This window comes from Vigna unguiculata, chromosome 3 (assembly GCF_004118075.2).
Source record: "Vigna unguiculata cultivar IT97K-499-35 chromosome 3, ASM411807v1, whole genome shotgun sequence".
NCBI classification, from domain to species: domain Eukaryota; kingdom Viridiplantae; phylum Streptophyta; class Magnoliopsida; order Fabales; family Fabaceae; genus Vigna; species Vigna unguiculata.
In genome coordinates this window covers 55775794-55789383 of record NC_040281.1, presented here as the reverse complement: position 1 = coordinate 55789383, position 13590 = coordinate 55775794, and the positions used below count along the sequence as shown (strand labels likewise).

At 30.6% G+C, this 13590-nt stretch overlaps 1 protein-coding gene and 1 long non-coding RNA gene across 4 annotated transcripts; one reads left to right on the top strand and one right to left on the bottom strand.

Moving 5' to 3' along the window:
* Positions 1 to 7503: 7503 nt before the first annotated feature.
* Positions 7504 to 10806, bottom strand: LOC114178873. 3 transcript variants are annotated; one of them, XM_028065000.1, is made up of 5 exons: positions 10554 to 10806; positions 8562 to 8818; positions 8222 to 8315; positions 7894 to 7960; positions 7504 to 7808 (listed from the first exon to the last, which is right to left on the bottom strand). In XM_028065000.1, exons 2-5 carry the CDS (start codon positions 8797 to 8799, stop codon positions 7755 to 7757), a joined length of 453 nt encoding a protein of 150 aa, XP_027920801.1. In that variant the 5' UTR covers positions 8800 to 8818; positions 10554 to 10806; the 3' UTR covers positions 7504 to 7754. The 3 variants fall into 3 exon arrangements, with proteins under 3 accessions (XP_027920801.1, XP_027920800.1, XP_027920799.1); XM_028064999.1 differs by having other exon boundaries at positions 8562 to 8823; positions 10396 to 10803; XM_028064998.1 differs by having other exon boundaries at positions 10396 to 10799.
* A 752-nt stretch (positions 10807 to 11558) lies between these two features.
* LOC114179790 lies at positions 11559 to 13119 on the top strand. The gene is made up of 3 exons (XR_003603527.1): positions 11559 to 11749; positions 11859 to 11923; positions 12961 to 13119. It is a non-coding gene; the product is annotated as an uncharacterized LOC114179790 (long non-coding RNA).
* The last annotated feature ends 471 nt before the right edge of the window (positions 13120 to 13590 follow it).

Sequence of the window (13590 nt, the reverse complement as noted above, 5' to 3'; positions counted from 1 at the left end):
TTGCACCATGCAAACCTCAAAATAAATAAATAAATTAAATATTTTAACTTTGCTTCACTTTTAGTGTACACGTCCCCCATTTCAATATACATAAAATCTCATTCACTTTATAACAAAAAAAACATGAAAAAAAAGAAAATAATTTTTAACTTAGTGAAAGTAGAAAAAAATGAACGTAAGAAAATTAAAACCCTCAAATAATCATGGGTAACTTCCTATCATACAAGTAAAAATAACCGGTCATAAAACAAGTGACATACAGTCATAAAAGTAGAATAAGTTAAAAAGTTTCTTATAATACTTCCAAAAATTATATTTATTATTTTTTATAAGATATAATCTTTTGCGATAATTATTTTGAAATGAAGGTTCCTTTTAATTAATTCGTAATATATAAATATTTATTTTAAAATTTCTTTAATGTTACGACGAATAAATAATTTAAAAAATATATTTTTTAGTCATTATTATAGTTTATTTTGAAAAAATTATGAAAAATTCATAAAATAAGATATAGTATGTGAATATTGTATTTTATAACTACGAGTTGGTTAGGGATAAAGATGTGTTCATATCAATTCTGAAAAAATTATGAAAAATCCATAAAATCAGATATAGTCTGCAAATATTGGATTTTATAACCGGGAGTTGTTTACGAATAGTTGTTGTTTTCAATATTTAACTTTTTTTCAAAAAATAAGAAAACACTCGAAAAAAGAAACACTTCTATTAAAGGAATTCATAAGGTTAAGGTTCGCTTTAACATATTTTCGTTTACAGTAAAAAAAAATCAGAATTTATGTAGTTTTGAATGAAAATATATTTAAATTTTTTTAAAAGTTAACCCAATAAAAAATTATCCTGTTATTATGTATTTTCATTCACAAAGAACAATCATAGATCACATAGTTTTTACATACTATTTGAGAAAAATCGATTTCTAATTTTTTGAAAATTTTATATTTCTTTTGTATTTTTTAATTATTTGAAAATGGTTCGATAGAAAAAAATGTTTAAGATAAATTATAAATAAATATTTTATCATTTTAAAAAGAATTATATATAATGTGCATAAAATTATATATATATATATATATATATATATATATATATATATATATATATATATATATATATATATATATATATATATATATATATATATATATATATATATATATAAACTCAAAATCTTCAATTTTTCCTCAATTTCTTTTACTTTGTATTTGGATAGAAAATTTCAACAATTTCAAGAAATTAAAATAGATAGTACTTTAATTACTTACAATTGAATTCTCTTAATTTCTTACATAATTTGTTTGGATAGAATAATACAAATATCTTATATTTCATTTTTTTTGTTTGGATAAAATAATTTAATTTGTATTTTAAGGCAACTTTTGATTTGGGACGACTCGTTTAAACTTTTGGACCGAGTCAACTCGAGACGATTTGGCTTCAGCCAACTCGGCCCAAGCTTTGACCTGGGATGACTCATCTTGACGTTCTACCCAGACTGACATGACACAAACTTCAGCACGACCTTTGGTTCGAGTCAACTCAGTTCGACATTTGACCTAGGCCGTCTCGAATTGACTTTCAAGCTGAGTTGACTCAACTTGAACTTTGGTTAAAGATGATTGGGCTCAACGCGACTCGACCTTCGCCTTGAGCCTACCTTCTATCTTGGTCACAAGTCAAACATAGTAGGTCTAAATTGAAAGTATAGCCAAGTCACTCGAGACGAAAGTCATGATGAGTTGCTCATGGCTATAAATAAAGACGAGTCAACTTTAGCAAATGTTGAGTCAAGTCGATTTAGGCTCATAGTCGAGTCGAGTCGACCTAGACTAGATGTCAAAACAACTCGGTCTGAGCTGAAATTTGGTATGAGTCAACTTTTTGGATTTGTAACTTTTTTTATCGTGACCAATAAAAAATTTTTACAACTCGTAGAATTTCAATTTCATTTTTTTTGGAAAGAATTTCAATTTTTTTTTAATTATTTGAAATATCTTTTTAAAATTCGTCAATTTTAATTTCTTTTTTATTTCCTCATCTAAAAGTCATTTTATAAAAAAAAAATCTCAAAATAAATAAATTACTCTCTTAAATTCTTTCATCCAACATAACATTAAAGAATTTTCCCCTTTATTTAGAACACATGACCTAGAATGGACGATATTTATTAGTATAACTGATAATTTTTTTTTTTGTTTTTGATTAAGTTCTTTTTTCTCTTTTTGGTGTTTCAATTTTCTTTTTATACGGGCATTATTAATCTTTTGCATACATAATTTGAGTTAAAAAAATTGAATTTATGGTAATGTAATCTATAGTGATGTGGTTGATTATTGAGTTGAGCTTTCCTTTCATTAAGACTTTCTTAACTCTTCTCTTGTTTTCAAAATGTTTTTCTTCAATAACACAAGATTTAAAAGTAAAAAATTATTGTAATTTAATTAAACTGAATGAATTTGAGGACTATCATGAGAGAATATGTTTTGATTTGAGTGAGGTATTGATTTTTGATAAACATGTTTAATACATTTCTGCTAGAATGTGTTGAGTCACAAGTCTAATTATAATTAATTTTGGTTTTAGACCTCGGTTAATAGATAAATTTGTGACTATAGAAGAATAATAATAGGGAATGACTATGTTTGAGAAAGGATGTTATGTGAAAGTTCTATGTTTGTGTTTTTTTTTTTTTGAATTAATTACATTACATTTATGGACTTATAATAACAGCTATTACAAGAGCAAATGATACTACGTATTTAAATAGCAGACCTATAACCAACATGGAAAGTTGTGAATAAAATATATATATATATATATATATATATATATATATATATATATATATACACGTTTGACTTTTAAAAATATATTTATTGCGATATTTTTTAATTAAACAATAAATAATTTATATTATGTATAACTTATCAAGCTATGTTAACGATGTTTTATTTGTAAATATATGTTAGATATATTATTCATATTTAAAAAAATAATATATTGATATTTTCAATTGTAAATATAAATATTTATACTAAAAAAATCATTTACAAAGGAAAACAAAATTGTTAACTCCACTTGTTTAAATCAACTTTTTCTTAAGAGCGGAAACCCTTTTATCTGATGAACCGATGACTTAAAAATTCATATATATATATATATATATATATATATATATATATTAATGAAATTTAAAATTTACACAACTTGCATTTTAATTAATATTTATTTGAAATAAAATTAAATAGCTTTTTTGTTCCAGAATATCTTGATAAAACTCTTGATAAAACTGTTGACCCGTAAAAGAACGTGACACGAAAAGAAGACTGATTCAGAGAAGAGAATGATAAAGTTAAAAAATATGAGAAGACGAGCCTACTAAGAGAGGAGTCAAAAAGACCGGATACATTGTAATGTTTTATATTAATGTATTATGTCATGAGTTTTCTGTCAAAGCCTCACCTTTTATAAGATTTTTCATAATGTTTTCTTACATGAATACTTGCGTGAACCAAAACATTTTGAAATCTCTTCGTTACTTCAGGAACCAACCACTGTATTGGATAAGAAAAATGCATGCATTTTTCACAGTTTTGTACCCGAGTTGTACATTTGTGTGCGTATATTATTGACTAAATTGCACACCAAAATCCAAACAGAAAATGAGTCCATTACATTGCATTCATTCGCAACTAATTAGAGTCAAATAACATGGCTAGCTATGCATTTGAATCCGATTGGATTGATAAAAAAATTCTGATTAATTCAGATAAATTTATTCCAGAAGATTCATAAACAAAACTGGTTTAGACGAAATATATCTCAGAGTAATTATGAAGGATGGTACTAAAAAAATCTACAGTAATCTTTTTTTCATCTAATATGTGCAAATTATAAAATAATATCATTTACCATGCAACAGAATGAGAAAGTATTTTTCATATATTAAACCATAGAAATCAGGCTTAACCCAATGTCATTAAACTAGTTTAAAAATGAGATATTTGTTTTCATTTATATTACGAAAAAGATAGATATGTCTTAGTTTTGTTATCAAAAATAATTTGAAATAAATTGTTACCATTTTTTAAAAACATTTTTTATAAAATAATTTGTAAAAGATATTCGTAAGTTTTATAATTTTATAGAAATAATTATCCAAAAAGTAATTATTTATTGATTAAAACTCTTAAAAAAATCTTGCAAAACTTAATAATAAATTTGTAAAAAAAACTCATAAAATATAAAAAAAATATTGTAGTGTATATTATAATTTATATTCTCTCGCACCAAGAAAATATGGTATTTATATCGAGGCTATAAAGCATAAAAAATTGAGATAAAGTAAAAAATAGTCAAAATTTAATTTAAAATAGACTGAAAATGATTATGATATTATATTATTTAAGGAATTTATCTTTCTTATATATATTTAGTCGATGTAAAGTGTATAACACTACGAAGATATCAAACATAAAAATGAATGAAGATGTAAAGTGTGTAACACTAGGAAGATATCAAACATAAAAATGAATGAAGATCCGATAATAGACCAAACAAAGTTTTTCAAATGCTATTTGCACATAATTTTCAAGTGTTAGCAGATTTCTTCATCATATCAGTAGCACGTACGGTGATCGAATTATATGCTATTATCAATCAAACTAACTACTTAAAAAATTATATTTATTTTAATTTTACCATTTAATCTCGATAGAAAACATTTTCATATAATAGCATACTGTGTTTATATTATATACACGAAAGTTTCACAATGTGGTGTTATATCTTCTATCAAAGTGTTTCTTGAAGAGGATCAGCTTTTACGACAAGATTCATCGCACTTAGTGACCCTATTGTTGCGTATCATTACTTACACGAGAATCCCAAATTGAATCAAAACCTAGTTGCGTGATAATGGACGTGATTATTTTTGTTTTTGTAAAGATTAGATGATAGTTTAGTTTCCCATTTGGTGTTATATCATTTTCAGACAACTTTTATTACAGGATCATTAGCTTTTATGCGAGATTCATCGTACCTATTGACCAATTTTTCAACCGATAGATGCAATGTTAAGAGAGTGATATGCAATATTATTATTATTTGTACAGTATCACGAGTATCTCAGAATGAATCAAAACTTGAATTATACAAGCATTGAAAAAATTATTTTGGGTTCTGTCAAGATTCATTGGGTGAGGCTGATTTCTTGAATTGCGTTAAAAATCTTCATCTCTTGGAGGTTCACGCATGACCGAGAGAGTATGGTAGAGACACAACCAAATCTGGACTTAGAAAATTCCGAGAATTTATTTGAATATTCAACAAAACAAACAAGCCAAATCTTACCCTGTTCCCTTGTTTGATGCAATCAGAGGAGGTTGTGATTGCATCAGATATTTTCCCTTTTCACAAATTTTTTCAGATTCTTCACTTTGTGAGGCCAACAATGAACGGTCACAAATCTTGTTCTTAATGGACACGCAAGCAATCTGATTTTATCTCTAAAAAACACTAATTAAATTCTTCCTTATCCTCAATCATACACCTGTTCAATCAAAGCAAATAAAACTAAGTGGGTGTCAAAATTTAACTTTTGAAGAGTGAAATAAGAGAGAAAAACACATAAATTTTGTGGCATCCATGTTTTTTTTTTTCTCTTGGAATCCATCATAGGATCACCAGATTGTTGTGGTAAGATTCTGACAATTACAATGTAACCATGTGAACAATGTTTGTTCTATTGTTGTTCAGTTGAGAAAATTTAAATATTTTCACACCAAATAATAGATTTGCCAGCGTGATTTAAATTCAGATGTGCACGTCTTTAAATTCTTTAGACCATATGACTTATGACATTTCATCAAACATTGTGTCAAAAACTCATTGGCATATGGGTCCTCTATCGACACCAGCCGTCCAGATTTTAAGAATTTCAAATATATGTCTAAAGTTTTATGCATCATTTTGCATTGGTTAAGTGTATCTAAGGAAATCAATTCATTTATACATACGTGCGTGATTAAAATGTGATATCACTGTTACTACACGATGCTTTTTAAAAGGAAATTATGTAAAATAGTTTATTTTTTGGTTGGCTACGCAATACTAAGATATAACAAAAAATAATATATATATATATATATATATATATATATATATATATATATATATATATATATATATATATATATATATATATATATATATAACATCTTTTTATTCCATGTATTATACTATAAGACGGACAATAAATACCAAATAAAATAATGTAAAATTTACTATAACTTTTTTTTTAATATTAGTTACCTTCATGTATTGCAAAATGATGTATATGTGTAAGTGTGAGTGTTTTATTTAATAAATGCAGAGGTTTCGTGTTCCTAATACAAAGTTATTAAATGAGAGAGTGAGAGAGAAAAAAAAATGGAGAGACAAGAGAAAGAAAATATAGATATTTAATGTGAAATAATGTTCCTTTTATGCTTCTTTTGTGTATCTAAAGATATTGTACGTGCTTTGTTGGAACGGTGAAGCGGTTGAAGAATTCAACCTTAATACGAACAATTGCCACGATGATCATGTTTCTTATTATTTGTTTGTTACGTCGTTTTCATTTTAGAAGCCTAACAATGGAGCACAAGTTGTAGAGCCCTTTAATTGTGAAGAGATGGATCCAAAATATCTCACTTTGTGGTCCAAACTCCTTTTTCTGGGCTTGGACTTAGATAAACACATCCTGGGCAATCTCTTTTTTGCTGCCCTCTATACTAATTTTTTAGTCAAACACAAATTAATTATTTTTGGAGTCGCGAATACTATTGTTTTAGTCAATCAAAAAAAACTTTGCTCAAAATAGTTAAGAAGACAAACTCGTAAATTAAAAGAAATATAGACCCTTAACTTAAAGCTCAGCTAATTATTTATTTGTAAGAAAAAGTGGCTGAGCGAGGAGGTAGTTGCAAACTTCCAGGGACTTGAAGACAGTTTCCCAATAAATAAAGAAAAAGATATTTGAATGTGTGTACCTTATGTATTAATTCACATTAATGCTGGTAAACACTTACCTACTTTTGCTAAATATTTGGCATCATCACTGTACACTAAAAATAATCCCATACGATTGCAACAATTTAAACTTTTTACCTGCTATAACTAAAACTTCTTTTTTTTTTTTTCTTTTATAAAAATAGCGACGTCAAGTATATTGATAAATATAGACTGGGCCAAGTTAACCATGTTGTTCGGCCCACCTGGGGTCGGCCTGCAATGGACCGGGCCAAGTTACTATAACAAAGAGTTATCAAATAATTTATGAGAATTTATCTTCCCCTTTACTACTGTGAATTACTGTCAAAACATAACACATGAAACGAAACTAGATCAATCCAACTTGTTAATATAATATATTAACTTTAATATGGGGATAGCTAAATTGTATATTCAGAAAATATAACACAATTATGCATAGTTAGAGCCTTAATGGTAACAGTAATAACTTGTGCATTCAGCAATTCAGATTTTAGTTTGAAAATGGTATAGATTCATTTACATGAGGGCAAAAACAAAAGGATTGCCTTTGGTGTTTTAAATTACAAAGGAAGAACAAACTTGTGTTTGATCTTTTAATATTCTCTGCACAACTATACACGAAAGCCTTTCACCAGTCAAATACATCATTCAAATATAAACAAACTTAAAGCCACTCAGCAGTTTCACTTCTCAAAGTTTCAACCATACATCCCTTCACGTTCCCAAACATCCACCAGGAATTCCACCATTTCCTATTTATGGAAGATCAAATTATCAACTTGTAATTTTGCAATCTCACGTCAAAAATCCCAGAAAAAATATACACAGGCCACTTACAGATAAAGGTATGGACTTGGGGAAAGGTTGTCTGGTCCCAAGCAAACTTTCGTAAGTTGCATTCCAACTACACAACAAACACAATGACTATTAAGTCATCTACATGGAAGAAACTATGACAAAGGGAAAGCAAATATGATGGAGACTTTGGCTTTGTAAAAGGCCATATATATAAACAGAAAATATATTCATTTGAATCATATTAAGTGTTCCACCAGCCCCCAAAAAATATAAAGTGAATAAGGTAAGATCATGGCTCCGTGTGTATTTAGAGTGGCTTAAAGAATATTCAGTTAATTGGGGACCAAATGAAATGCATTTGACATACTTCAGTCTGGGTTCACGTTTTTGTTGTTGGCTAGGCTTGCTAGATTTTTCACTTCCAATCCACTGAAGCCTACTTTCATTCCAGAGAAGAAGACCTGAAATAAGCAACATGTATGTCTTTATTTTCGCCTTAAGTAAGGAAATAAGGAAAGTAATTCTTGCAAACAATATACAGTCAAAATGTATAGTACAATAATATATCATTTCCAACATTTTTGTCATGCAAACCTTGGTAACATGAATGGATCGTACGGGATGGAGTTCGTGCTATGGTAAAAGTATAGATGAATATTTCAATATTAATTCATCCGGAAAATAGAAAAATATAATATAGAACTTGCCTGGGTTTACAAATTCAGAATTGGTGCCTGTAGTAGAAGTTCCACCACTATGATAGAGAATTTGATTTAATGTACTGACAGACGAGATACTTCTCTGAGATTGAATGTTGGCATTATCCAGATCACAAGTGCTGGAACTCCAGAAACCATCTGATATATGTGGTTTTCTCACAGTCTGGCCCTGAATTCTTAGTCCCTTTGCCGGCTCATCCACAGCAATAATTGGTGTTGGTTTCATACAACATCCAAAGCAACCACTGTTCTGTATAAATCAAGTTAAATAACAGAAAAACCAAAGGCTAACATAAAGACAACAAGTGCATGTTTTCCTTATGTGATGTATTTCTTTCAACCCTGATTTGTTTCCTTATGTGATGTGGAACTTAAACCTCGAGACTCTCCCACCTAAATAGATTACTCTATTGGGTTGGACTCTCCTCTGGTGCTTAAGCCTTACAATCGGTGCTTTCATTGAGTGTTAAACCACAGAAAGGGTTACTTATAGGTTGAATTAAGGTGCAAACTGAATACTGATGTGAGTAAAGCCTTTTCTCAAAGAGAAAAGGGCTAACACCGACTCAGTGTTACATTGAGTATCCAATTAATGATGCTTCCATGGATATTGGCCCTTAATGGGAGTGACAATGTTGGGAGTCTAACACTGAGCATTATCAGAAAGAAGTAACATTCTCTTAAAAAGTATTGTATTGCTTCACCTAAATAGTACATTTTTCAGTTTTAATACTTTGACCGAGCAGGCTAACACCTCAAAAAAATAAAAGTATTTTTTCTCACACAAAATAGTAGTTTTTATTCATTTCACAGCAAAGCCAAACAATCTCAAAATCCGGGAGAAATTTTTACACAATCAAAGGGATGTTTGATACTATTGTGTGATCCTCATCATGCTAGCAGTATATTAAAGTTGACCTTTGATATGCTTTTAAACACAACTAGTGAATAATGGACGATGTAGAATACAGAAACGAGCTCCTTCTAAGAAAAATCAATCCATATTTTTTTTTATGAATACTCCATTGAAGGGATTATCTTTTAAAATATTCTGACCACTTAGAGTTATTCCATTTAAATACTTTAAGAAAAAGAAAAAATAGAAGACAAGATTTCTACTTTCAGCTCTCTAGCAGACTCTAATAACCAATACTGCAAGGCTAGAGGAATTAAATACATAACCAAGAACTAAGTAAGGAGTCCTATAGGTAGAAATCCACTCTTCTACGTTAGGTTCAATCAGAAATTAAAATCCACTAATCAATGAACCCTCAATAACTAAAATTGGAGTCAAATGCTGACACAGCCAATAAAGAAAACGATTTTCGCTTCTTCCATTCCTCCACTAATCAGTCATTGGGAAGCAAAATAACATTAAACCGCTAATGAATCTTGGTCCATTTTTAATCGGCAAAGCAAATCATCAAACAAGGATTTGAGTAGTCATCACCAACAAGGATGAAACAACCGACGTCAGCTTCAAAATAGTACACAAACTGCATTGCTTTGAGTAGTCATCACCGAAAACCTAACTCGGTTTCTCAAGAGAACTTTAATCCAAAATCCCAAACCCCGGAATCCTTTCCACGAACAATTGAAAGGTGAAGGCAAATCCACTCTTATTTGATACCAACCAGAATTTACCTAAAGTTTCGGTCGCACATGACAGACCATATACCCAAAAGGCCAAAACGTAAACCCATTCATTGAATTGAATCAAAGCAAGCAAATTGATTACAAATATTCATAATCCAAGAGTCTAAGAATATAAAAATAAAATAAAATAAAATAAATAAGCAATATTGGGAATGGAGGGCCTCACCCCATACAAGCGAAGAGGTCAGCGATCCAAGCAGTAATCATCACCATCTCCACCACCACATAGAATTTTGAGAGGTGCAAAGAGCCACAGCAACAAGAAGAAGAAGAAGAAGAAAGGAAATTTCGCAGTGGAAACTGATAAACGAATGGGTTTGTTACCTTTTATTTTATCGTGTCTGCTGCACTACTGTCACTGTCTGTCGTTTAACGGACGCTTGACATAACACACCACTTGCCTCGCTTCTTTTTTTCTTTTTTATTCATTCATTGATTCCAATATTACCATCATCACAACACAAACACCTTAAGGTTTTTGATTTTGGTAGTGAGAGATGAAGTGAAGATAACCTAATGCAGTGATGAATACCAATTATTAGTGTCTCCTTTATTGCCTCTTACTCTGACCAATAATACCTAAGACCAACACCATCGAATCGCCACCTGCCACCTCCATTAATAAATAATAATCTTCACAATTTAACTCTTTCAACGCAGAACCATTTGATAAAGACGTCCAACCAAGTCTTCAAATTTGAATTCACAAAAAAAAAGTACATTTTTTTTTTCTGACCAAATATAAAACTTATTAACCATGCTTTATTTTTTACTTTCTCGAAAAAAAATCTTTTTTTAATGTATTTTTTAGAATAATTTTTATCCTTCTATATTATAAAAAAATTGTGGGACTTGGATGAAGAGTACAGCTCATTTTGTGCCTCCGTTTCTTTGATTCTTCCCAACAATATTTTGGTTTTGGTGTTGACAATAATTATTTTTCTGCAATAAAACTATTACTTCACACATCTGATCTGACCCCAACACTTTATTTCTTTTGGACCAATCAATTTATTTCTTTATTCTCTGTAATTTGTCATCAAACAAACACTTTTATTAACCTACTTTTTATTGCTCTATGTTTCTTTGTATTTTCGTATCAGTTTTTTTTACCAAACCTAGTGTTTGTCCACCACTTTTGTTTTTCCTTCTATACTACAAAATTCTATTGATAAAGTCGTTCACTGTAGGTATAATTAGATTGCGAATGGATTACTAATACTCGTAACAATTAGATGTTACTTGACCTGTTTAAAATTTTGTTTTGTTACTCTTTTAATAAATAAAAATACATAATAATAATAATAATATCTGTTAGAACCCACTAACTACCCCTCTCCACACACTCTCTTCTACCACAGAAAACACTCCACTCCATGTATTCCTTCTCTCTAAACCCTCTCACAACCTCCCTCTGAAGCAAGCCATTCCCTCTTCTAATCACTTCCACTCTGTTGCAGCTGCTGAAACCCGGAACCAGGAGAGGAACTTCTCCTCAAGCTGAGCCATCTCCCCTTCCGGTAAGACAAATTCAGTTCCTCCCAATTCTCTTCAATTCTGGGATTTTTGGATTTGATGCTTACCAAACCGAATTAAGGTCTTAAACTCACCCTGAGTTATGAATTTCAGCCCCTTAGGTTGAGGACTTGAGGTGCCCTTGTGTTAGAGCCTTGCTTGTGGTGTTTTTTTTTAAGGTAAGGGAAGCTAACCGATATTTTGTCCATTTGAGCTGTAAATTATGTTTTGTATGAGATTGGTGTGTTGAATTGATTTCTGGAAATGTTTGTGCGCGTGTATGATCATGTTTGTCTCGAAATTTCGTTCTTGCATGTAAAAACAGTGGGATGATCTGTTATTTTCGCCTAGGCGGGCTGTTTTCGCCTGAACGAGAATATCAGGAAGACCTTCTCTGCTACCAAGTGAAATCTCGCCTAGGCGAGCTGGAGTCGCTTAAGCGAGACACACTCTCGTTTAAGCGAGCCAGTTTAGCCTGAGCGAGAGTTCGCTCAGTTTTAATGTTTGCCACTGTTTGATGTCTCGCCTAGGCGAGGTAGCCTCGCCTAAGCGAGATGGTTTCTCGCCTGGGCTAGATTGCCTAGCTTAAGCGAGATTCACTGCAGTAGAGTACCTCAACTTCTGTTTTAAAGGAAAAAAATGACATGTTTTGCCATGATTCTATGCGAGGAAGCTTTCACATGTTTAATAAGTCATTAATTATTGAATTGTGTGATGAGATTTGAAGAGTATGAATATATAATGTGATGGTTGTAATGGAATTTCAAGGGAAGTTCATGTGAGTTGTTAGAGTGTAAGGACGTGTGGAATCCATATTTGGTTGGTATCCTGAAACTCCAATAATCATTCACGCTCAGATAGAGTAGAATGGATTATGTCGTGAGGAGTAGCAGGAGGTCCTAGTCTTTGGATTGATCTAGTCCTAGATGCGAAGGGGACTTACCCTGGGAACGGTCGGGTGATAACCCCTTGTGTCCAGACTCTGCAGAGTCTGGGAACCGTTGCAGGTGCAAACCACCAAGAGCTCCAATGTCGCTTACACAATCCGGATATCGAGTCTAGAATTTTAATTACTAATCTATGTGTTGTGAGTGATGTACATGATGTTTTGCATTATCTTTCTTTTCTTTCAGTTAGCTTACCCTTTCTTTTGTTCATGTGGTTTTGCGCTCGCGGTTTCTCCTTTGCTATGATCGCCTACTGTCGGTGTGAGCAGAGCCTAGCCCAGTTGATGATGCCCCCCTTCAGAGCAGGAACTGACCTTTCTTACTTAAAGCTGTAGTAGTTTTGAACCAGGCTTTTGAGGAGTCTTTTCTAGACAAGTTGTTAGGCCCCCTTCTTATACTTTTGGATGACTGTACCAAACACGTATACAGTATATATATATATATATATATATATATATATATATATATATATATATATATAACTGCTAACTCTACTATCTGCTATGCTTGATCACGAACTAATGTTTTGTTTGATAGTGTGAAAGACTATTAAATGGGACATTACAATATCAGTACAAATAAATTATTATCTTTTAAATTAATTAAATAAATTGCACAATAAAATAAAGTATAAGTCTAAACAAAATTAATTTCTTCAAAAGAAATTAATATAAACTTATAAAATTAAATTCTAAATAATTTGTTAGTAGTTGATATTTTTTACACTGATAATTTTATTTTGATATCTTGATTTTTAAAAATATATCCAAATAAAAAAGAATTGGGACTAATGGTTACCCTTTGCAACAATTAATTGAGATGTGATAGGGTCTAACACTTTTGGTCATTAATATATGTCAATTGTGATCTTTTATTACGCTTACCGCGTCTAAATTGAT

What these genes read in the sequence shown, in the direction of transcription:
- LOC114178873 (XM_028064998.1), bottom strand. Translation starts at nt 10,442, where the DNA reads ATGGTGATGATTACTGCTTGGATCGCTGACCTCTTCGCTTGTATGGG. An exon ending in GACCTCTTCGCTTGTATGGG is followed by an intron (nt 8,819 to 10,395) that starts GTGAGGCCCTCC and finishes TATACAGAACAG; the next exon opens with TGGTTGCTTTGGATGTTGTA. An exon ending in TTCTGAATTTGTAAACCCAG is followed by an intron (nt 8,316 to 8,561) that starts GCAAGTTCTATA and finishes TGCTTATTTCAG; the next exon opens with GTCTTCTTCTCTGGAATGAA.